Source organism: Sciurus carolinensis, chromosome 11 (assembly GCF_902686445.1).
Source record: "Sciurus carolinensis chromosome 11, mSciCar1.2, whole genome shotgun sequence".
Taxonomy (NCBI): Eukaryota; Metazoa; Chordata; class Mammalia; order Rodentia; family Sciuridae; genus Sciurus; species Sciurus carolinensis.
Genome location: NC_062223.1, coordinates 29992848 through 30018114, shown reverse-complemented (window position 1 = coordinate 30018114; position 25267 = coordinate 29992848). Strand labels below are relative to the sequence as shown.

The window sequence follows — 25267 nt, the reverse complement described above, 5'->3', positions numbered from 1 at the left end:
GATTTTTTTTTCTTTTTGATCAGTTCTATTTTTATTCAACTAGAGTTTTTGAACATCTGTTACATTGCAATGGAGATAAAGTCACAAGGCCTTTGATTTTGTGTTATTTGTATGTTGTACTAATGTCATGTTTTGTCCGTATCAAAACTGAGCGCTCCTAAAATTAAAATTTAAAAATGGATCCAAATACTTTTAATTCACGTGATTTAAAGGTTCAATTCAAATTGGGTAAACTAATAAAAGTAAAATGTCTTTGAAAATAACTCATAAGTCTCTAGGTGGTCAAACTAATGGAATGTTGATGTTAAACAATGTCTAATATCAATTGTTTCTAGGACTTTTCTTCAACAGGAAAAAGACAGCAAATGCTGTTCAGGACACCTGCCTGCTTTCTTGGTTTTTACAAAATAACTGAATTAGAGTTAACATGTATGGGATTACTCAAATGTGTTTGTTGGTGACATCTGATTAATTTGCAAAATTAAAATGCTCATTGTTAAATAACATCAAGTACTCTTAACCCCTCAAATTCCATGGGGCATCATACTTAAACATTATTGGTGTTTTCATAGGTTGGTAAATTAAAAAGAGTTTAAAATTGCTTTGTGTCATTACTAAAAACAAGGTTATTAAGAGTTATGTTCTAACAGATAAAACCTCAACTCGGAGAGTGAGTGTTCCATCTGCTCCCTTACCACTTCCCCCTGCTCCCCCTCCAGTTCTGCAAAGCTCCAAGGAGCTCTTAGACTTGGATTTAGAGCTACCATCTCCCCTTTCACTGTGTTTCAGTTAGAGTTGTTTCAGAATGTGAACAGAAAGGGGTCAACAGGTAGGGAAGAGAGAATAAAAGGTTCTGGGTTTGGAAATATATTTAATAAAAAGGAAAAGAAAATGTTTCTGGGTAAGAAAGTGCCTGTGTGATGGAATACATGAGGGTCTAAGTAAGTGCTAAGAAAGTCTGTGTGTAAGTAAAGGACAAGTTTCAACAAGTCTGTGTGTAACTAAGTTGGTTGTGTGTATGTGAGACAGCTAAAGCTATTTAAGATTTTTCCTAAGGTGAAATACTAATGTTCTGATATAAGCCAAAGTTTAAAATATATGGTAAAATAACAAGGATTTCTTAGAAACACTAATTTACTCTTAACTTTGTATCTATTAAGTTTTATTTTTTAAAACAATTAGTCTTAAAAATTGGGGTGTATACAATTATGGTTAAACAACTGTTAAGAGTATTGTACTATGTTACAGAGTCTAAATTTTTCTTTAAAAACTGAATTTAGTAAGATTAAAGTGTCAAGGTAACTGTGAAATGGTCACTCCTTGTATATTAAATGTATTCATATTTTCCAGGTATACAAGTTTTTAAAGCAGGAAATTTGTCAAGCTGCTATTCTCCAGAATAAACTTGTCTGTACTGGTAATATTAAACTTAAAGAGTAAATTTTATTGGGGATTTATTTCTATCATTTAATGTTCTATTATGGAACATATTATCAGTAAGGTATATGTAAAATTGGTTACTTATTTCACTGAGATAAAAATTTAAATGTAAATGTAAATGTTTATCTAAGAGTTAGTGACAGCCTGATTTGTCTAAAGGTTCATATTGTAAAAGGTAAAAACATTTTGCTACACAAAAGAAAAGCTAAAAGCTCTCTCAGCCTTTCTTTGATTGATTCCTGTTCTGGATATAATGTTAGACTGTGTTAACTAATATTCATAGGGACTCAGAAATCAATATATGTAAACTTCTTAAAATGACATTTAAGAAAGAGTATAATGCATTATAGCAAAAATGGGACAACAATGACTGAGATTGGGGTCCCTGACTTCATGACTGTAGCATGCCTGGTGCCTGGGAGTGTTCCTGTGTAGGAGCACAAGATGCCTAACTGCTGTGGCAGTAGCCTCCCTGGGGAGGCTCTGTACAGGAGTCCTATCAGCTCTTACATTAATATCAGGCACACAGCTCTTGGGCAGAAAGAAATTGTTTTGCTAGATAACCAGTGTTTCATCAGTTCCCTTCTCTAGTTCCTGCCCACCTTACAGTAACTTTGGACAGTGGACTTCTTTGAGAGCTACACAGAGTTCCTAACATTGCACTTTGCAGTTGTGGGAAAAAGTTATGTAGATGGTCTAGTCTCTGTAACTCTCCTGAAAACAAAAAATAATGCTTACATAGTCTTTAACTTAATAATAAGACATGTATAAATGTTGCTAACATAACTCTTTAGATCTGCATTTCCATCAGAGAACAGAGTTCCATCTGATCTCAGTTTAATCTTCAAAATCTGTGTTTATAAACCTTTATTTTCTAATACTCCTTTGACCCTCACTGAACTTGAAAATTTGGTCATGCTGGTCATGACAAAAGGGGCAAAAATTAGTTTTAGGATTAGAACATTTTACTTAAGACTTGTGAAGAGCCCTGCCTTATCTGAGATAAGGCTCTGCCTCACCCTGCGACATGTTAGAATGACTCCAAAGTAAGCCAGACTTTAACTCATTTAAAGTTGTACTCAAAAGTTTGATGTTTGTTGTAAAGATTACTGTGATCTCAAACAGGGTATATAATGTAGAACTCAGCCAAAATTCAAGATAACTATTATACAAGCTAAATATGTTTTTACTCTTGCTAATTTCATTTTGTAAAACTGTTGCCTGTTACTACTTTGCAGAAGTAGCTGCTTCCAGAACATACAACCTAGGTAACTTGTGATAATAGGCCATCACCTTCAAAACAGATAGTATGTGGTAGTACTTTAATAAAAGGGTAAATGACTGTAAAGTTATGGACATTGAATTTAAAGCCCAGTACTCTTACTTTATGACTAGTGAAACTGGCTTGCTGGATGATTAAGATCAAACTTAGAGATTGGAATTAAATACAGAAGGCAAGATAGGCCAGTATTTGGATCTTTTGTCCTCAGTCAGCCTGAACCCACGAACAAGAGAACTTCTCTAAGGAGCTTTGCAACTCTGTGTCACACAACCTCCTGATCAAGAAGATTGTTGAGACTAGAGGATGAGAATCGCTCAGTGCATCTGCTGCAGAGGAGGGTCATGGAAAAAGGGAGACACCCCTTAATGCTTCCAAAGGAAGTCACCTCATCAAGGAGACCCTGCCTAACCAATGGCACTGGTGGAGCTAAGAAGCTGCTCTTAAGTTCTCTACAAGTGGCCCCTGTGGGAACTCAGCTGACTCTTTAACAAGACAGAAACCAGGTCAATTTGATCAACTTGATGTTAGACACCCAGCAAAACAGTTAAAACCAAAATATAACCATTCTTGGGCATTTAAAAAAAAATAACAGTTAAATGTAACTTAAGATGTACACTTGTGTTAGTCCACTAGAATAAAAACTGGAAGCTACAAATGAAAGAAAGATTCTTCAGCAAATGTGCCTGATAACTATCAAGAGAAACTGCCAGAGTCAGAAGTTTTTAGTCAGTTTAAGGCCTGCAGACCTTCCTAAGCTATACAGGTAGACTTGATCTATGTTTGCTCGTATGATTACCTAGCCCTAAGTAACAGAAGTATAGAGATCTCTACTAAACACAGGTTATACCAATAAGGGATATTTTACAAAAATCAGATGACATTAAGTAGCTTAACTATATTTTCTGGGGACCTCAATGACATTAAGAGTTAAATATTGTGTTTACATTCCTGATAACTTGTACAATGTTAAAGTCCCCAAATAAAGGCCTTGTCCTCTCCAGCCTTTGCTAGGCCTAGTTATAGGAACGATTTCTCAATTCTTCCACCCGCCTGGTGAGAGATTGACTTCTGTCATTTTCATGATACTCAGTGGCATGTTCCAGATGCTGCAACATTTACTTTGTACTAATTTCATTTCGATACTCGTGTCTTTTTGTTCTTCTATCATAGAAGCACCCACCCCCAGATGACTTTACAACCTGCTCTTCCCCAACCAGACTTCTACCTTGGACCCCTCGATTGACCCAATTTTTAAAAAAAGGAACTCCAAACTGCTTGCCCCTCACTGCCCCCTTTCAGCTTCGAAGCAGCCAGAACGACCGATGCCCCCTTTTCCTTAAAGCAGTTGGGAGTTCCTATAGCTAAAGGGGGACGAGAACTGAAGAACAAAAGAGAATTTAACCTATAAAAGATGAAGGGTGCGCTCACTTCTTGGAACTTTTAGGACATCAGCCATAGCCCCCTTCTCCCTGCCGGGAGAAATCTGTATTATTCCCTTTAAACAATCCAAACTATGGACCTTACTCAACAGTACCAAATGATTAAGCAAACTGATGAATGCGCTCCATAACTGGGGCGGAGTGGACAAATGGATATAAGATTCTATCCATGATAAAGAAAAGGGGGGGAATGAAAGGCCCCAGCTCCTTGCCTCAAACCCTGAGTCGAGGCTGAGCCCCGCTCCCGTCCTTGGCGGATAAGGTTTCCAGGCTACCGCACATTCCTCAGACAAATATCCCTCTTAAGCACAGGGGCCCAGCAGTCCTGTTTGTCCTTGAGACAGTTAGCAGCACAGTTACATTGATAAGCAGGAACCATGAAGAAAAAAATAACCTTACCCTTAGATGGCCAATAAGAAACCTGTTACTTACCCCGCACGAAACCTGCCCCTTCACCCTATAAAAACCCTGTACCCCAAAGCCCGGTGTGCCACTTCACCGAAGCTCCGGCTGAGGTTTTTCTGCGCACCTGCAGGCGCCTGTGTACCTAATAAATAGCCTCTTGCTTTTGCAGCCAGTGTTCGCGTGACTTTCCTTGGACAGGGGGACGGAGGGTCTTTCACCAGCACCATTTGTTGAAGAGGCTATCCTTTCTCCATTGCATATTTTTGGAACCTTTGTCTAGTATGAGAAAATTGTATTTATTTGGGTTTGTGTCCATGTCCTCTATTCTGTACCATTGATCTACCTGTCTATTTTGGTACCAATACCATGCCGTTTTTGTTACTATTGCTTTGTAGTAGTGTTGAAGATCTGGTATTGCAATACCCCCTGCTTCGCTCTTGCTACTGAGGATTGCTTTAGCTATTCTGGGTTTTTTATTCTTCCAGATGAATTTCATAATTGCTTGCTCTATTTCTGCAAGGTACATCATTGGGATTTTAATTGGAATTGCATTGAACCTGTATAGCACTTTAGGTAGTATAGCCATTTTGACAATATTAATTCTGCCTATCCAGGAACATGGGAGATCTTTCCATCTTCTAAGGTTTCTTTAATTTCTTTCTTTAGTGTTCTGTAGTTCTCATTGTAGAGGTCTTTCACCTCTTTTGTGAGATTGATTCCCAAGTATTTTATTTTTTTCGATGCTATTGTGAATGGGGTAGTTTTCCTAATTTCTCTTTCTGAAGATTCATCACTTATGTATAAAAATGCATTGGATTTATGAACATTCATCTTGTAACCTGCTACTTTACTGAATTCACTTATGAGGTCTAAAAGTTTTCTGGTGGAATTTCCAGGTTCCTTTAAATATATAATCATGTCATCAGCAAACAGGGATACTTTGAGTTCTTCTTTTCCTATTCGTATCCCTTTAATTTCTCTGGTTTGTCTGATTGCTCTGGCTAGAGTCTCAAGGATGATGTTGAATAGAAGCGGTGAAAGAGGGCATCCCTGCCTTGTTCCAGTTTTTAGGGGGAACGCTTTCAGTTTTTCACCATTTAGAATGATATTAGCCATGGGCTTAGCGTAGATTGCCTTTATACTATTAAGGAATGTTTCCACTACCCCAATTTTTTCTAGTGTTTTGAGCATGAAGGGATGCTGTATTTTATCTAATGCTTTTTCTGCATCTATTGAAATAATCATGTGATTCTTAACTTTAGTCTGTTGATATGGTGAATGACATTTATTGATTTCCGAATGTTGAACCAACCTTGCATCCCTGGGATAAAACCCACTTGATCGTGGTGCACTATCTTTTTAATATATATTTGTATGCGATTTGCTAAAATTTTGTTGATAATTTTTGCATCGATGTTTATTAAGGATATTGGTCTGAAATTTTCTTTCCTCGATGTGTCTGTCTGGTTTAGGTATCAGGGTGATATTGGCTTCATAGAACGAGTTTGGTAGGGTTCCCTCCTCTTCTATTTCATGGAATAGTTTGAGGAGTATTGGAATGAGCTCTTCTTTAAAGGTTTTGTAGAACTCGGCTGAGAACCCATCTGGTCCTGGACTTTTCTTTGTTGGTAGGCTTTTGATGACCTCTTCTATTTCATTGCTTGAAATTGGTTTATTTAAGTTGTGTATGTCCTCCTCATTCAGTTTAGGTAATTCATATGTCTCTAGAAATTTGTTGATGTCTTCGAGGTTTTCTGTTTTGTTCGAGTATAGATTTTCGAAATAGCTTCTAATTATGTTTTGTATTTCACTCGTGTCTGTTGTGATGTTTCCTTGTTCATTCCGAATTTTAGTAATTTGAGTTTTCTCCCTCTTTCTCTTTGTTAGTGTGGCTAAGGGTTTATCAATTTTATTTATTTTTTCAAAGAACCAACTATTTATTTTGTTAATTTATCCAATTGTTTCTTTTGTTTCGATTTCATTGATTTCAGCTCTGATTTTAACTATTTCCTGTCTTCTACTCCTTTTGGTATTGGTCTGCTCTTCTTTTTCTAGTGCTTTGAGCTGTAGTGTTAAGTCGTTTATTTGTTGATTTCTACTTCTTTTTTTGAATGCACCCCATGAAATAAATCTTCCTCTAAGTACTGCTTTCATAGTGTCCCAGAGATTTTGATATGATGTGTCTTTGTTCTCGTTTATTTCTAAGAATTTTTTTATTTCCCTCCTGATGTCTTCTGTTATCCATTCATCATATAATAGTGTATTATTTAATCTCCAGGTATTGGAGAAGTTTCTGTTTTTTATTCTGTCATTTATTTCTAATTTCAATCCATTATGATCTGATAGAGTACAAGGTAGTATCCCTATCTTCTTGTATTTGCTAACAGTAGCTTTGTGGCATAAAATATGGTCTATTTTAGAGCAGGATCCATGTGCTGCTGAGAAGAAAGTGTATTCGTTCTTTGTTGGATGGTATATTGTATATATGTCCGTTAAGTCTAAATTGTTGATTGTGTTGTTGAGATCTACAGTTTCTTTATTCAGTTTTTGTTTGGACGATCTATCCAGTGGTGAGAGAGGTGTGTTAAAATCGCCTAGTATTATTGTGTTGTGGTCTATTTGATTTCTGGAATTGAGAAGGATTTGTTTGACGTACGTGGATGAGCCAATGTTCGGGGCATAGATATTTATGATTGTTATGTCTTGCTGATTTATGCTTCCCTTAAGCAGCATGTAATGTCCTTCTTTATCCCTTCTGACTAGTTTTGGTTTGAAGTCCACATTATCTGAGATGAGGATGGATACTCCAGCTTTTTTGCTGTGTCCGTGTGCATGGTATGTTTTTCCCCATCCTTTCACCTTTAGTCTATGGGTGTCTCTTTCTATGAGGTGAGTCTCTTGCAGGCAGCATATTGTTGGATTTTTCTTTTTAATCCAATCTGCCAGTCTGTGTCTTTTGATTGATGAATTCAGGCCATTAACATTCAGGGTTATTATTGTGATATGATTTGCATTCCCAGTCAATTGACTCATATTTGTTTTTGACATGATTTGGTTTCTCCTTTATTTGGCTATTCCTTTAGGCTAGCACCTCCTGTTGTTGATTTGCATCATTGTTTTTCATCTCTTCCTCATGGAATATTTTGCTGAGAATGATCTGTAATGCTGGCTTTCTTTTTGTAAATTCCTTTAGCTTTTGTTTATCATGGAAGGATCTTATTTCATCGTCAAATTTGAAGGTAAGTTTTGCTGCGTATAAGATTCTTGGTTGGCATCCATTTTCTTTCAGGGCTTGGTAATGTTGTTCCAGGCCCTTCTAGCTTTTAGAGTCTGGATTGAAAAATCTGCTGATATTCTTATTGGTTTCCCTCTGAATGTAATTAGATTCTTTTCTCTTGCGGCCTTTAAAATTCTGTCTTTATTTTGTATGTTAGGTATTTTCATAATAATGTGCCTTGGTGTGGGTCTGTTGTAATTTTGTATGTTTGGAGTTCTATAAGCCTCTTGTACTTGGTTTTCCATTTCATTCTTCAGATTTGGGAAATTTTCTGTTATTATTTCATTGAATAGATTGTTCATTCCTTCGGTTTGTTTCTCTAAGCCTTTCTCAATCCCAATAATTCTTAAATTTGGCCTTTTCATGATATCCCATAATTCTTGTAGATTCTGTTCATGATTTCTTACCATCTTTTCTGTTTGGCCAACTTTGCTTTCAAGATTAAATAATTTGTCTTCAATGTCTGAGGTTCTGTCTTCCAGGTGTTCTATCCTATTGGTTATGCTTTCTATGGAGTTTTTAACTTGGTTTATTGTTTCCTTCATTTTAAGTATTTCAGTTTGTTTTTTTTTTTTTCAGTATCTCTAACTCTTTATTGAAATGATCTCTTACTTCCCATATTTGGTCTTTTAACTGTTGATTGGTGCGATCATTTAATGCCTGCATTTGCTCTTTCATCTCCTCCTTCAATGCCTGCATTTGCTCTTTCATCTCCTCATTAGCTTCTCTGATCTTTTTAATTACGTACATTCTGAACTCCCTTTCTGACATTTCTTCTGCTGTGCTGTCATTGGGTTTTATTGATGTAGTATCTAGGTTTGTTTGGGACATTTTCTTCCCTTGTTTTCTCATATTGGTCAGTTGTCAGTGGGACCCTGAGATATTGCAGTTTTCCGTTATTGGCTTATAGTGTCCTGGTAGATTTCCAGTGTATCACCTCCCAGCCTTCAGTAGCCTGATGTCTTGGAGGAATCTGATAAAGCAGCACATCTGAAGAAAACTGCCCCTAGCCCCCTACTGTTTCCATGGTGTGGAACTGGCTCTGTACGGAAAGGCTCTCACTGTGGGCCTGCACCGTGCAGCTGGCTGTGTGGGAGGAGCCCACTGCTGGAGTGTGGAAGGCTACCTTAGGAAGACTCTAGCTGCCCTGCCCGGCTCCGATAAGCCACCTCTATCTGGGCCTGCCACCCGGGCCGAGCTTTACCCAGTGGGCAGACTCACCTGTGGCTCTATTTCAGTCCGAGTCTCTCAATGCCTCCCCTTCTTAACTCCTGGGTTCTGGAGCGACTGGGGATGCAGTCTCCCTCTAGGCCGCCATCTTGGATCGCTGGACTTGCTTTTAAAATGAAGTTTCTAACCTTGTATTTTAAAAAGTTAGAAAATCAATAGACCCAATTCAAAAAAACTTGAATTGATGTTTCAACCTTCATTTTTTAATTTGGAAATTTTATCTTCACTTTTTCAATCCTTGTTTTCCTACATTTCAACACTTACTCATTGTTCTAACCTCCCAAGATTTTATTGAGCTTAAATTTTGACAAGGTATATCCAGTACTGTTCACATGCTCACAAGAAATAAATTTTGCTAATTAATGATTTGAGATTACAATGCCATCTTTACTGTTAATTGTAAAAAATCTTCAAGTATAAAGATTTCATAAGAGATGAAACTGTCTTAGAATAGATAAATTGTGGTACAGATTCAAGTCATCAATGTTCTTATGTAGAATTTTATCAGCAGAAAGAATTTGAGTCCATATTAACACTCTCTTTATACTGAATTTTCACATTTCACTCATACTTTCCAGTTCATCACTATTTATACTGTAATACCAAAAACCTATGGGCACTATTAGGTAAGATAAACCTAGAATTGTAGAAGATAAGTTTTGTGATCCTGAGTAGCTTTGACTATTAATAAATAAACTTTAACTTTGGACACATTCTTATCCCTAACAAGGTGAGAACAGAGTGAGAGCAAACATTCCAGATGAAGGGAATAAAGACAAGTGTCCTGCTTAATACTTTCCTCTGTAACATCCAGTCTTGAGAGACCATGTGGATATGTGAGGACAGACACAGGGGAAACCCTTTCTGATCACCAGAAATCTACTTTTTGGTTGAAGAGGAAACCACACCAAGGTACATATAGACAACCACACCTCACCAAGGTCTGAGTGATGGATAAGTATGGGTTAATTTGCAGAAATTGTGACAATATGCATAAAATGATTGTAATCAGGAGGAAACATAAAGTGTTGCATAGAAGTTTCCCTACCTCAGTAATATTTTGATGTATAAATAACATAAGTGATACTCTAAAGATAGGTGAGATATCTCACAAATCTGTTTGACAAATACACATTGACAGTAGATAGATACATAAAAAGTTACTGATAATTACAGGAACTAAAATTTGTGAAGAAAATTGAGATATATTAAATTCACTAGACCAGACATGGGGAGCCAGTATTAGGATCTTAAATATGCACTCAGATTTACTATCTGGAGAATAACTTGGTCTCTATATAATGTATTCACTGATTTATTTTGATTTAGTTTGAACATATTTATTTTGGTAACAAGTGATATGATTGCATTTTCCATTCCCTCTTTTCTCAACCATGTGAAAAAAAAGTGTATCTATCCAATGATATTTATGTATATCCAAAAAGATATATGTTTCTTTTTGTAAAGAGTGATTATAGGACAGCATCTTAGGCATATATGAAAACACATGTATGAAGATAAAAGTAACAAAAGCATAATCAAAACAAATATCACTGGAGATGGAAAAAAGAACCAAGAATGTTGACCTCTGTAGATATTTGGGATTGCAATATTCAGGATAAATTTCTGAAAGTCATGTTCTAAATCAGAAGCAAAGAATAAATCATTCTATGAATAATAGCATATATTTTTATAGGATATTGAGATATTGTACTAACATTAGACATCAGGAGATACTGGTTCTAGTCAGATTTAGCTCCAGGGACAGGAAGAAACTAATTCCAAGCATTTGTAGTCTTATACTGAATATATATGAAGAAAGTTATCCACATAGTATCTTTGGCAAGAACGTAACCAAGTAGTCAAGGGACATAATGACAGAATCTACCTGCTGCTGGTTAGAGTAATAAAAGGGCAGTGAAACCTTGCAAAGAACAGAGGCATAGCAGAAATTTGAGACAATTGTTAAATAAATAAAAAATTATAATCTCTGCTCTACTTGTCATTCTAAAAAAAATTGTGGAGTGGGAGAATAATCATGGAGCAGAGGTAGATGGTATTCAACTGAGTTAACTTTCACATAAAATGTTTCTAAAGTTGCTGTTGACTTCATTTACATTTTCCATGAAACAAGGATTACATCATAAATGAGTCCTTAGTGTTAATTGCTTTTTTGAGGCCCCTGGAGAAAAGACAACCAATTTCCTCTAGGACAAGACCCCAAAGGGAGATGAAATAGAAATAAGGGTACTGTGTCTAACCAAATGAGCTCTGTCAAGACCAGTGGGGCTGCCTTTGCCACCGGGAGGCAAGTTCACAGGTCTGAGAAAGTGAAGATGATGTTTTCTAAGGAAGGTTTTTAGAAGATGACCTAGGTTTTGTCAGATTTTCATGGGAAAACAATTTTGGGAAATTTTGAGCCACTGCACAAATTATGTATGGGGTTAATGAGGGAATAGGAAGCATGCTCTTTCTCGAGAACTTTGTATGGAGAAACTCGCTTTGAAGAAGTACACTGTGAGTGGGAGAAGTTAGGCCACTCTGAGTTTTCAGGAATATATATCTCCTTGTGTGTGGTAGAATTTAAAGGAGTTTGCAAGAGAAATAGGTATTTAAGTGAAATGTATTTGAAAGGACTAAGTGAACCTTCTAAGGAAATCTAACAAAGAGAACATGATCTAAATATGTTTTTAGAGCATGGACATAAAGCTGATTCATGAGGGACAAAACAAGAACTATCAGAAAAAAATTATAAGAAGTATTTTTAAATATCACATTTACCCATATTTAAAGAAAATACAAATTGCTCGATCTGTAAAATATTATCATTTGAGGGAAAAGGAATCCTGATATGGAAATTGTACATTAGTCTTAAGTAGCAATCAGAAGAAACACAAAAAGCTATCCAAATCAGGGAAATAAAGAAATAGTTCTTTACAGAAGATTATGAATCTTTCTTCTTCAAATAAATTTGGAGATTTTTGTTTTTCACAAATGGGTGGAGTCAGTGAGATGCTTCTAGCGAACGGAGGCCAGAGATTCTGCTGTACCTGGTACAATTCACAAGTTAGCCTCCTATTACACAGAATAATCCATCACAGAAGATAAGTCCTACTGAACTTTAGAAATAGCAAGATGATATTTAAGTCCTTGGATATCTGAATACAGACCCATAGAGAGTCCTACATGTTGGAACATCTGGAAACTGTCTCTTGATTATAGAACCAAAGAAGTTTTACCAGAAATGATAGTATGAGAAAGGATCCTCATTAAAGGAAATGTGGTTGAGGGAACCCTGCTCACAGTACTAAAGAAAGGTCTCAGGTGAACTGGTTGTGCTGATTGCCATAAAATACTAAGTTGCTCTGGATATAGGGTTGATAGATTTAGCAAAAATAGAGGATACCAAATTGAATTTGAACGTCAGATAAACAAATATTTCCTCTGAGTATACACCATGCAATATTTAGGACATACAGAAAAAATTCATCATTTATCTGAGACTCAAATTTAACTAGGGTTCTCTAATTTATCTGACAATGATACTTGAGCACCAATCAGAGAAAGCACTACAATCTCTCTGTGTCAATAACCCTTTGCTCCTGAACGTCTTCTCAATTTAGTGACAACATCTTACCATGTTCTTCCAATTTTTTCAGGGGGTTGGAGCAGACAGGTATTAGAGGGGCAGAATGAGTGTTTCAGATGACTTAATGGGATGAAGAAGAGAGGATCCAAGAAAGAGAAAATGTCTTTGTGGGTGATTATGGATTTTCATCATTCCTATTCATATCCAAGTGAGACATTTCTGTGATCTCCAGTCTGTATGTTTCACCTTAGTGCCAACATTCAAAACATCTCTGAGACTCTCATCACTTTCTTTCCTGTTTGACATTCTAAAGATTCTCTAAAAGGTAATCAAAATAGTTAGAGCAGCTCAGGAGTCTGAGACAAGGAGGATCACAGATTCAAAGACAGTCTCAGCAAAAGCAAGGCACCAAGCAACTCAGTGAGACCCTGTCTCTAAATAAAATACAAAATAGAGGTGGGGATGTGGCTCAGTGGTCAATTGCCCCTGAGTTCAATCCCCAGTCCCCACCTCAAAATAATAATAATTAGAAAAATAAGTATGAAAATGTGACATTTATAAATTAAAATGTTAAATTTTCTATCTCCAATGCAAATCAAAATGGCAGTGGAGACCAGATAACAATTTGATAGGGATTAAAGAAAACTGGGTTCATTGATTATCTAATATTGGTAAGTTTTTGGTCAAGACATGGTGGTATTTATGTGTGGGGGGTGTGGGTAGTGCTAGGGATGGAACCCATGGACTTGTGCATGCAAGGTTAGTGCTCTGCCACTGGGTTATATCCCCATGCCCTGTATTTATTTATTTATTTTAAGAATATGAGACAGTGTCTATAAGTTACTGAGGCTAGGGTCAAACTTGCAATACTCCTGCCTCAGATAATTATGGCTTCTTCAAGCTTCCCTTTGTTCATCCAGAGAGCAGAGCAGTTTAACAGATAATCTGTGATATTAAAAAAGGAAATTATAGACTTCTATGTCTGACATATTTAGTTAAGGGAGAATAATTATTAAGATGTTAAATTAATAATTAAACCTTGGCTATAAATGAAAATTAGATGGACTATTCTTTTGGAGTGACATAATCTAAGCAAAAATCATTATCAGATAAACTAGTTATAGAATCTATTTCAAATGCTTGCACTTTTCATGAGGAATTGATCAAATGTTTCTGTTCAAACTGCTGAGCTAATAATGATTATCTTTGCATATTTTCAAATTACATGATAGAATATGAGAATAATTAATAGTACAGTTTCTGAGAAAGTAAAATTCCCTCATCATATTTCTGAAACTTCAATTCTTTCTGTCTTGGTACTGGATAATTTTGGGTTTCATAAAAGAGATTTATCTTGTTTCACCTTGTATTCTGCTGAGGGGGCAATTAAGCATGATTTTGGTGTCAATCACTTTCCTTATCTTATTTCCTAGATGATTTTCAGATATCACTGAAAGAAAACATGTTTCTGAAAGAGAGAAATAAAACCTCCCGAGCCACCTTCACCCTCTTGGGCTTCTCAGATCACCCAGAACTGCAGGGTCCCCTCTTCTTGGTATTTCTGGCAGTCTACACCTTCAGTGTGGTAGGAAACCTTGGGATGATTGTGATCATCAGAATTAACCCAAAATTGCACACTCCCATGTATTTTTTCCTCAGTCACCTCTCATTTGCAGATTTCTGCTATTCCTCTATCATTGCTCCTAAGATGCTGGTGAATCTACTGGTAGAAGACCGAACCATTTCGTTTTCAGGGTGCATGGTGCAGTTCTTTTTCTTTTGCACCTTTGTAGTTACTGAATTGATTCTATTTGCTGTGATGGCCTATGACCGCTTTGTGGCTGTTTGTAACCCACTGCTCTACACAGTGGTCATGTCCCAGAGACTCTGTGCCATGCTGGTGTTTGGATCTTATGCATGGGGAGTCTCATGTTCCTTGACCCTTACATGTTCTGCTTTAAAATTATATTTTCAGGGCTTCAACGTAATCAATCACTTCTTCTGTGAGTTATCCTCCCTGATATCCCTCTCTTGCTCTGATTCTTATCTCAGTCAGTTGCTTCTTTTCACTGTTGCCACTTTTAATGAGATAAGCACATTGCTCATCATTCTTACCTCTTACATGTTTATTATCACCACTGCCTTGAAGATGCGATCATCCAGTGGTCATCACAAAGTCTTCTCCACCTGTGCCTCTCACCTGACGGCCATCTCCATCTTCCACGGCACCATCCTGTTCCTCTACTGTGTGCCCAACTCCAAGAACTCCAGGCACACGGTCAAAGTGGCCTCTGTGTTTTACACAGTGGTGATCCCCATGTTGAATCCCCTGATCTACAGTCTGAGAAATAAGGATGTCAAGGACACAGTCAATAAATTAATGCACACCACACTTTTTAAATATTAACTCTACATATTTAATATGGTTATCACACCATGATTTTTTGAATGAACTCTGTGTTAAGTTTCTTTTTCTTAAAATCACTTTAGATTTCAAAAGGGGAAAACATTTTGCAACGGAAAACATTTTAATATGAACTTTAAATCAGTGAGCTTATACTTGGGTTGGCTTATATAAGCCAGATAAAACGAATTGATCTTGACTTCTGTCTTTGTCTACAAAATTATATAATGTCATTTAGTTCACAAGTTGATTATGTGTGGCAAACGAAAATGTACACGATGTATCTCCCATATTATGTATGTGTAGCACAGGCTAATGCTGCCCTTCTCTCATTCCTGATGACTCCTAGAGTTAAAGTGCTAAATTACCAGTTGCTTTTGTAAAATTAGTGAAATAAATAAAAGGGAAAGGTTGTTGAAACTTCCAAGGAACTCAGAATCCATTCATGGAGATAAATACAGTAAGTTAGTTTGTGGTGATATCCTTTTCAAATTCATCTGATAAATGATAATGATGTCATATTTCCTTGCTATTTACCTTGACCTTGAAAGATGGGTATATTTTTAAGGGAAACAAAAAAGCAAGAGAGACATTTTATTCTGGAGTTAAGTCTTATTCATCCACTGCTTCATGAAGGAATGAAGTTTTTTTCAGGAGCAAGAAAAATGTTCAGGAGGTGATTATAATTATGGCATTGAAATAATAAATATTTTGAGCTATTATTTTATGCCATCTGCATACAAGTTATATTGTAAGTTAATCCAAGGAAGACAATTTGAATAAGATATGGGTGGTATTCTAAAATATTTCAGAAAGGGGTTTCACTGCAAAGAATAAAAGGACATAAGAGGCTTTTAGCATTGCTACTTAGAATAGAGAAAATGCAGAAATGATGTGCTCATTTTCAATATCTATGCCTCTTTTCTATGACTGACTATTCAGGATAAATATTCACAGGAAATCTTGAACAATGGTGTTTGAGAATTCTCTTCATCTTGACTGTTTAGATAGTCTTTATAAAATGCTTCAGTGTAGATGTAAATATTGAGAGATAATTACCTTGTTTGGACTTGAATGTAACATTAAGTTCACTGTCACTTTTAATTGTAGCCTAGATAAACAAATGAAGACCAAGCCTATTGTGTGTATTAGGAAAGTTGGATATTTCTCTAATAATTATAATGTTAATTATAAGAAGATCTCACAGAGATGGTTACCTAATTTGGAAATCTTACATTTATCTTATCTTCTATCATGAATTTTACTTGTCTTATATAATCTTGTGTTCTATACATTTTGTTTGGATAAAATGCCAAATAGGTTGGAAAATTATCAATAGAAGAAATTCTGGGTCTTTTGGGGTACCTAAAGTGAAAAATGAGCTTATGTTCATTCAATGAAATAGAAGTAATTAGCTATATAAATGTAAACTTATCATGATAAATTAAAAATCACTTTTTTCTAGTTAATATTGCATTGTTAATGTTTCCTATATGGACAAATGAACTATTCTTTGGAATGCATTTTTACCTTCATTTTTATTTGTTTGTTTATTTTTGCTAGACTTGGGATCAATCCATGGGTCTTACATGAGGTAGGCAAACACTCTACCACTGAGATTCACCTTCAACTCCATGGTTGGTTTTGATCTGTAACTTCCCTAGAACAATGGTGAGAAAGTATCATAAAGGTTATATTAATCTTTCTTGAAACCAGTGATGAATAATCCACTTTCAAAGAGCAAACCCTTATATTTCTTTCCTTACTTGGTAAAGAGCAATAACATTCTTGTTCAGTTAGAGACACTATCTCATTAACCTTTAATATGAGGAAGTAGAAATACATATTATTTAATGCTCTGATCAATGATTTAAAATATTAGAGTCACAAAATAAAGATAAAATTTGGTGATTCAACCAGAGGCACAATCCTCTCAATGAATATTGAAGTGAAATTGTGCATTTGCCATTGTATTTTAACTTAGGATTTCAAAGTGTCTCTGGTAGATGTGATATCTGTTATAAGGAACATGATTTATATTTATGTTTTATAATTTTTTATTTATGTGCCTTTTAAAATATTCAGTTCTGAAAATATATAAAATTTTAGAACTTTTATACAATTTTAAAAATTATTCATTATGAATTTAAATAGATAACAAATGATTTATAATTTACTTTGCATTATCATATGTCATATGTCCATCATAATTAATCTGAAATGGACAAGTGTTTCATTTCTCTTGCTCCTGAACTCACATTAAAATTGTACAAATTGTTCACAACAGTGTATCTTATCAACATATGAGTATATAACTTTGTCACTTAAAAAATGTCTGTTAATTGACCTTTTATTTCCTGTGGTAATAAAGTTCTGTTTGAGTTTTACTCACAAATAATCAATATGATAATTACTACACTACTTCTTGGTATAACTTATATTGCACATTTTTTGGTAAAATAATCAGAGAAACTGTACAATGTCACTGGAATTACACCTCTTAATTATATTATTAAAAAGAATTGTATTTTAAAATGATTTAATTATTAAAAATATCCATAGGTGCTGTTTCCATTATTAGAACAACAGAGCACTTAGCATCCTTAAATTGGATCACATTGAAACAAAAATGGAAAGAGAAGTGCATTTTTAATTTTTTTGACTAGCAATGTTAATATTTTTTAACACCACCAACACAATGTGTCAAAATACTCATGAGTGCTTGCCATCAATAATTAATAGTTAATTATGATTATATTATTCTAATTATTGATGAAAACAAAACTGGTAATTTTCTTATTTTCCAAAAGAATTATGGGAAACTACTAGAAAATTTCACTTTCTTAGTTTCTGAGCTTATTTTAGAAGTTTGTAGGATGATTTACTAAATGACAAACTGTGTTTGATTTTCTTTATTGAATCTTTTTTTAACCCAATGTTATCATAATCCTGGCTTCATTTAAGACTTAGAAACTCAGATTGGTGTCGGTATTATGACAAAAAAAAAAAAAAAACTATTGTTCTTGAATTAATCTAAAAATGCATAACTTTTCTACAACTTGTCACTGGGAAGTCAGTTAACAAAGCTTTAAGTAACCAGTAACAGTATTACACAGCTGGTAGGGGACAATCCAGAAAGATCCTTTCTAAAAAATGGTACAAAGGGGAAAAGCTAAGCTTAAATTGGATGAGGCAGTAAAATTGTTGGCAACACAACCCCACCATAAATAAAAAGGAACAGGAGAATGATTTGTAACTTGTAGCACATTGATGTATGAGAAAAATTTTGTATGAAAAGCAGCTGCCAAAAGCAGAAAATGCTGAGAGACTAAAGTGGCAAACCAATCCAGGATTGCATGGAGTGCAATTTACTAGGGTTTAGAGAGAGAGGCAGCATATCTTTGGTAGCAGAAAGACAGGAGGATTCCTATAAACCTATGCAGAATAAAGAGGTTGATGTGCTCCATTAAGCAAAGGCGACCTGAGGCCAACTGGAGTATACTTAAGCTCCCCCCTCAAAAAAGCTATTAATAAATCAAACATCAGCTAAGAAATAGTCCAATAATTTGCCTCAGAGGCTAGCATGAAATATTATCATCCTATAGGATCCTATGTGATTACCAAATAGGTATGATGACACTTATCAAGATGGTTATTGTCATATTGAGGAGGATCCTTATATTCTACTCCTTAAAATTTCTCTTAAAATCCTATAGCCTTCCCCTCTGCAAAGTGCCCTGAGCCTGTGAGGGTTTATCATTTTGTTGGTGGTATCCTACAAAGCCATCTGTCTATACTGCTAACAGGTTCTAAAGCAGCAGTTGAGGCACATGCAGGAAAAGAAAGAAAAAGAAAGAACAGTAAACTAACAAGGATAACAATTAATGTTTTTCCACCAAGAGATCTAGGATTGAAATGCAAAAAATTAGCATTTCTCCCAAAGATGATACAGAGACAAAAAGGGTGGTGACTGGGTTCTTATGTGACATGAGGTTGACATATTGTTGTGATGAGTTTCGTACACACTGTCTTTTGTTTTGATAATAGCACACCTTCCCCTCATTCTGTTATTAAATCAAAGGCCATGTGATTTTATTTGAAAACAGGGTAAACAGCAAATGTATGTATCCATGAGTTAAAAAAAAGAAAAATCAATATAGCAATGCTGCGCCATCCAGCAAAACAATAATTACAAGTGGCACTGTATTTGCTAGACCATGGGGCAGCAGCAGCTGATGCACAGAGCAAACTGTACATATTAATTGATGGTATGGTGTCCATTAATAAATCCTAAAACTAGGAATAAAAAGGCATGCTCCATCAAGAAGCTGACATTAGTACCCTAAGTTTGCTTAGACTACCAAGGGCTTAAAGCCATGACCAGGGATCCAGAAACCAACAGGATGAACATGGGAAACATGAACCAATTCAGATGGCCAGAAACACCACACACCAGGACAAGCAATATCCAAAACACCATGGGGGAACAGACCATTTGAGTTCTCATCTAAGAGTCTCCTCACTTGGGTTTAGCATTTGTATGTTTGTAAAATTATCACTCTGTTAGTCTATCACCTTGGACAGAATCTTGATGCATAGATTAGAAAACTGTGGCAGGTAACAATGTCCCCAGGTACTCATAAGGGGAAGGCACATCAGCCTTATGAATGTTGAAATTTTCTTTTTTTCTTTTTTTTTTTTTTTTTTGGTGGGAATTGGTATTGGTACTGGGAATTCTTTACTACTGAGCCAAATTCCCAGGCCTTTTTAATTATTATTATTTTTTATTTTGATATACGGCCTCACGGTGTTACTTAGGGCCTTGCTAAGTTGCTCAGAATGATCTTGAATTTATGATCTTCCTGCTTCAGCCTCCTGAGTTGCTGGGAATACAGGCATGTGCCACCATCCTGGATTGGAAGTCAAAATTTTCTGAGGACTTCAGTCAACCAATGTGAGCACCTATTAGGGGCCTTATCTGTTGCTAAGACATTTATTCTCTCCACTAATCCTGTTGCTTGGCAGTTATATTTCAGATGTAAGCAGTATAATACATCATTTGAGCCTAATCATGAACAACACATCTTGTAAAATGGGTGCCTTAGTTGTTATTGTTCATGGGTTGAGTACACCCATGCATCACATTTAAGTTCAAGATGATGATGATGATGATGATGATGATGATGATGATGATGATGATTTGGTACTGGGGATTGAACTCAGGGGCACTCAACCTCTGAGCCACATTTTGCATTTTATTTACAGACAGGGTCTCACTGAGTTGCTTAGCCTCTCACTTTTGCAGAGGCTGATTTTGAATTCTCAATCCTCCTGTCTCAGCCTCCTGAGTTGCTGGGATTATAGACTTGTGTTGCTACACCTGGCTTACGTTCAAGAATTTGATGGTGGCAGTTTGGTTAGCTTTCTAGCTAGGAAATGTTTGCTTGAGGCCAGTAACTGTATATACACAAGTTACAGTGAACTTAGATCCCTTAATGACTTGCATGACACCAGTGTAATCAATTTGGAGTCCTGAGCAGGTTGAACAACTCAGTTTATTTGTTCTTGAATGTGGGTCAGGAAGTGGGGTGGCAGGGTGAACCCACCTAACAAAGGTTCTCAAATTGCCACCAAGTCACAATATTTCAGTTGTGAACATGCTTCCTTAGTTGTGTTCCACTCTACATAAGTCCACTCTTTCTTTATGACCACAAGGCCATTTCAGTTATCTGGGTTACACCAGAACCCACACCTTAGTGAAAGTATTTGCCTCCATATTTCAGGGGAAGAGCACTTAACATGATGGATACCCAACATGCAGCTGATTTTGTGTCCCTGGTTCATGCCGTTGTCCACATATGCTGCTGTCCACATATGCTGCCACACCATGACTCCACAGTCATGCTTTCCCAGTATGAACAATTGTTGCAACTGTGATTGTACCATCTACGTTTTAAGGATGGCACACTGCCCACTAGTTCAACTGAAACAAGTCATGGCTCTGAGATCCTGTCAGTAATACTGCCCTTAGTTCTGCCCATTCACTGCACTGATTTTCCCCCACCTGAAACCAGAGAGTATCCTGGTTGAGTTCTAATGCTGCAGCAATACAGACTCTTGGGCTCCACCTGCTAAATCCATCCGTATGCCCAGAATTTTTTAGTGTGGGAGCCAACCCCTTCAGCACCTGTTGCATTACAGGCACTGGTACAGTAGCCTGTGGGATGAGTTGATTTTTATAATTAACCAGACTCAACAAAGTCTGCAGCTTGGAGGTCGATAAGTTGTTAGAATGCTTTGCTGTTGTAAATATGTGTGCTGTTGATTCAAGGTAGGGGTCAGTGTTGTGGAGGACTGAGGTTGTTTCAATAGATTATCTACCTGCTTTTAAGGCCAATGTGCACTGTGATTGGCAGAGTCTTGGTTGGTGGTTTCACCAGTACTAGGGCATTTTGTACTGCAAGGACTGCCATTCTAAAGGAATTTAATTTCAGCTTCCTTTAAAAAAATATTAAAAAAATGCACAAGTATAACTTTTGTCCTTGTCACTCTTGTAAGACAGCTGCTTCAGACCATCTTTCATATTGAAATCTAGTCGCATTGGCATACCTGGTAGATGGATACTATAGGCTTATACTTGTGTTGTCGAGATGTTTGCCTTTTTGAATTCTGGGAGACAATCCAGACCTATAAAATCCCCTCTATATTTAACTAATATAGAAGATACAGGCATTGAGATAAATAGGGAATGATAGTTTGCCAGTCATACGGGAGCCCTACAAAAGTGTAGGCATACTTTACTGCATGAGGTATAGGAAAAATCTGACTTCATTGAATAGTATCCCAGGCATTGAATTAGCTTAACCTGCTCAGATTACCTCAGGAGAATTTACAAATAGTATGATCTCCTGAATTTTAGAGGGATAATGACTCAACCTTTTACCTGGAGGTTGGTACAAAGGTGGTCTACTGTCTTCTGTAAGACAGCATGATCTTCTCAGAAAAATGTAATCAGTATAATGAAACTAGACATGATCAGTAGGAAATGACGGTGAGGGAAAGACTGTGTATTGAACCGAGGGGCACTATAACACTAAGCTGCATTCTCAGTTCTTTATTCTGAGACAGTCTCTCTACATCACCACACCTGGGCTTGAGCTTATGATTCTCCTGCTTCAGCTTCCCAAGTACAATTACAGGCAATCACCAGTGCACTTGGCATTCAAAGTGAGGTGTACAGTCAACATGCAATGATGTTCTCCTTAGAAACAGAAAAAGCAGTCATGAATTCACTTTGAAAAACAAGAGGTCCAGAATAGCCAAAGCAATCCTTAGTAACAAAAGTGAAGCAGGAGGCATCTAAGTATCAGACCTTGATTTATACTACAGACCTAGAATAGTAACAACAACAAAAAGAAAACTGTGATTTTGGTATCAAAGCAGACATGAAGAACAATGGAACAGAATAAAAGACACAGAGGCAAAACCAAATAAATATATTTATCTCATACTAGAAAAAGGTGCCATAAACATACATTGGACAAAAGATAACCTCTTCAACAAATGGTGCTGGAAAAACTGGAAATCCACATGTAGCTGAATTAAATTTAATTTTGTTGCATTCTCTGGATGGTTTGCACTACCTTGTACACACTTCTCACCTAGGGCAAGAGGTTCATAGGACCCCACTTTGCTTTTCTCTTCGACACAACCCAATTGTTCTGATTTAAGCCAAAATTCTCCCACAGATTTTTTTCAGTGTTTTCCCAAACAAGATAGCTATTCCAGGGATATTTTCAAGGCTTTCCTAGAATGAATGTAGGAGACCTGATACAGTGCCAAGGGTGCATAATGCAGTGATACTTGCTTCTCCTTCATAGTTTTGTCCTCATCATATCTTTAGTGATTGTCCATGGCCCTGGAAGACATGGATTGAGTGCCATGGATTTGAGAGCATTCAGCATCAAAATTTATTAGGGCAACAGTTTCTTTTCTATTTTGGTGGGCAAGCATAAAGTGAATTCTGTATGAGAGTTCAGGTTTCCCTCTATTTCCCTCACCCTGGTGCAACTTGGATCCCACTCCGAATCTCAGGGATTTCAAGGGATTCATCCAAAATTACCTGCATTGACTGAATGCTCAGGCTAATTGTCTCTGTGGGGAAAGCAGATAAGAAAGGTTGCAGCTGCTTTATACCTTTCAAAAGAGCTACCAGCAAGTTACTAGGTGGGGTTGATTACCTATCTTTGAAACATCAGTGAGTGTGAAGATTATGCAACACTTGTTTTGTAGCTTTCCCGACTGGTCCCTTTTTTTCTCCCTTTTACCCAGACGTGTTTGTTCTCTCCACTTAAATATGTTTATTAACTAGACACTATTAGCTCTATTAGAGCCACTTTACCTCTGAAACTGCTATGGCTTCCTAAGCATCATACAAAAACTATTCTATAACTACAATAGGAGAGAGAGAGAAGGGTACCATATCATTATCAAAATGCTAAAGAAACTGAATGGAACCACGCAATTCTCAAGGGACTAGGAGAGAGAAAGGAGCAATGCCCTTTTCCAGGGGCTTCAAAGAGTGCCCCTGTTCATGTTTCCTCAGAAGCTGGATCAGTACATGTGTCACCAGGCAACTGGAAATGGAAATATCAAACATCAAAGACACAGAGATGTAAGCTCTTTCCTTCTCAAGAAGTGAATATCCATGTATTTGTAGATTAATTACCTTAGTATCCACAACCATTTTATATACTTTCTTAAAACAATTGCCTGGATGTGTATGTTTCACAAACCATAACTTCAGTTAATTTTGCTTTTTTTAACATTTAGTAAACACTCAAAAATGTATGCTTTATAGTCTCTTACTTTATTTTCTTTGTTTTTCCACTTTGTACCCAAGGTGTGTAGTGATACTCCAGACTAGTCAATGTAAAGAGGAGCAAAAGTCCTTCAAGTCCAGAAACTCCTCAGGACAAAATGTGCTCTCTTTGAATGGCTTAGAGATGCTCTGCAACTCCTCTGACCTTGAGGCCTGGAGACATTCTCTTATTATAATAACCTTTGGTAGTAGTGGACTCTGAGAAGCAAGCATGTTGTGTGATCTGCACATGCACAAAGCTAATGGCATATGTACCCTAACATAGCTTCATATGACACTGGAATAGAGAGTAAACTGGACCGGCTTTTCCATGGAAGCCACTTCTTGCTGTTCACCATCCTGTGTGCTTGCCCCTTTATTGCTCTTCACTTAACCTTTATATCTGGACCACAATTAACCTTGACATAGGTGAGAGGCTACTGCTTTGTATAACAGGTTGGAAGCTCAGCACTTGAACAAATTATGCTTGCATTCTTGTATTGGAGATATTGCTTTAGATATAGAGCAACCCTGAATAATCATCTAAGAGGTTCATTGTGAAAATGGAAGAGAAGAATTTAATCAGGGCCAAATACAGGGAAAGAGCAAAGAAAAATTTCCTGGAGGAAGTGATGGGGGTCTGATTGCTGACAATTCTAGCACACACATGTGCTTTTACTTGTCAAGGCTCTTTTACATACCAACCTGTTTGGATTCTCCAGTGTTATAGACTCACATGCCTGAAAAATTTCCTAGTGTCAAACCCTGCACTAGAAACCCTTCCAGTCCACACTTCTTCTTTGGTCTGGGACTGAATAACACCATAAGGAAGACTATCTCCTTCCCCCTGAATTTACATATTCTCCTTTAGAATATATCTCACTATATTTTTATTTATTGTTCTGAGGTCATTATGAATTATTTCTATGCTCAGTTAATTAATGTCTGTTACTTCCACTAAAATATCAGTCACTTGTATATAAACTACTGAATTCACAAAAGCATGCAAAGTGCTTACGTGTCAAAAGTCAATTTGCAAAAACTTTTTCTAAATCTTTGTAAAATTGAATTTGAATAAAAAATTTATCATATGAAATGTTGGAAATTGAAAGGCTCAGAAACTATATACAAAGATGGGACACCAATTTAATGATTCAAGAGCAATAATGAAACAAGACACAGAGATCTGCAACATTTTTTTTATAATCATACCTTAATACAAGTGTAAATTTTATTAAATTAATTATGTAATATAATTTTGTTTCTTGCATATCATGAAATATAATTTTGCAAAAACAACCACTTTAAATAAATATGCATATGTATAGATAATAAAATTAT

The 25267-nt window shown here is 36.3% G+C and overlaps 1 protein-coding gene across 1 annotated transcript; it reads left to right on the top strand.

Moving 5' to 3' along the window:
* The first annotated feature begins 14124 nt into the window (after nucleotides 1–14124).
* On the top strand, nucleotides 14125–15069 carry LOC124960545 (olfactory receptor 5D16-like). Its single transcript, XM_047519368.1, has one exon. The coding sequence runs from the start codon at nucleotides 14125–14127 to the stop codon at nucleotides 15067–15069; it is 945 nt and encodes a 314-aa protein (XP_047375324.1).
* The last annotated feature ends 10198 nt before the right edge of the window (nucleotides 15070–25267 follow it).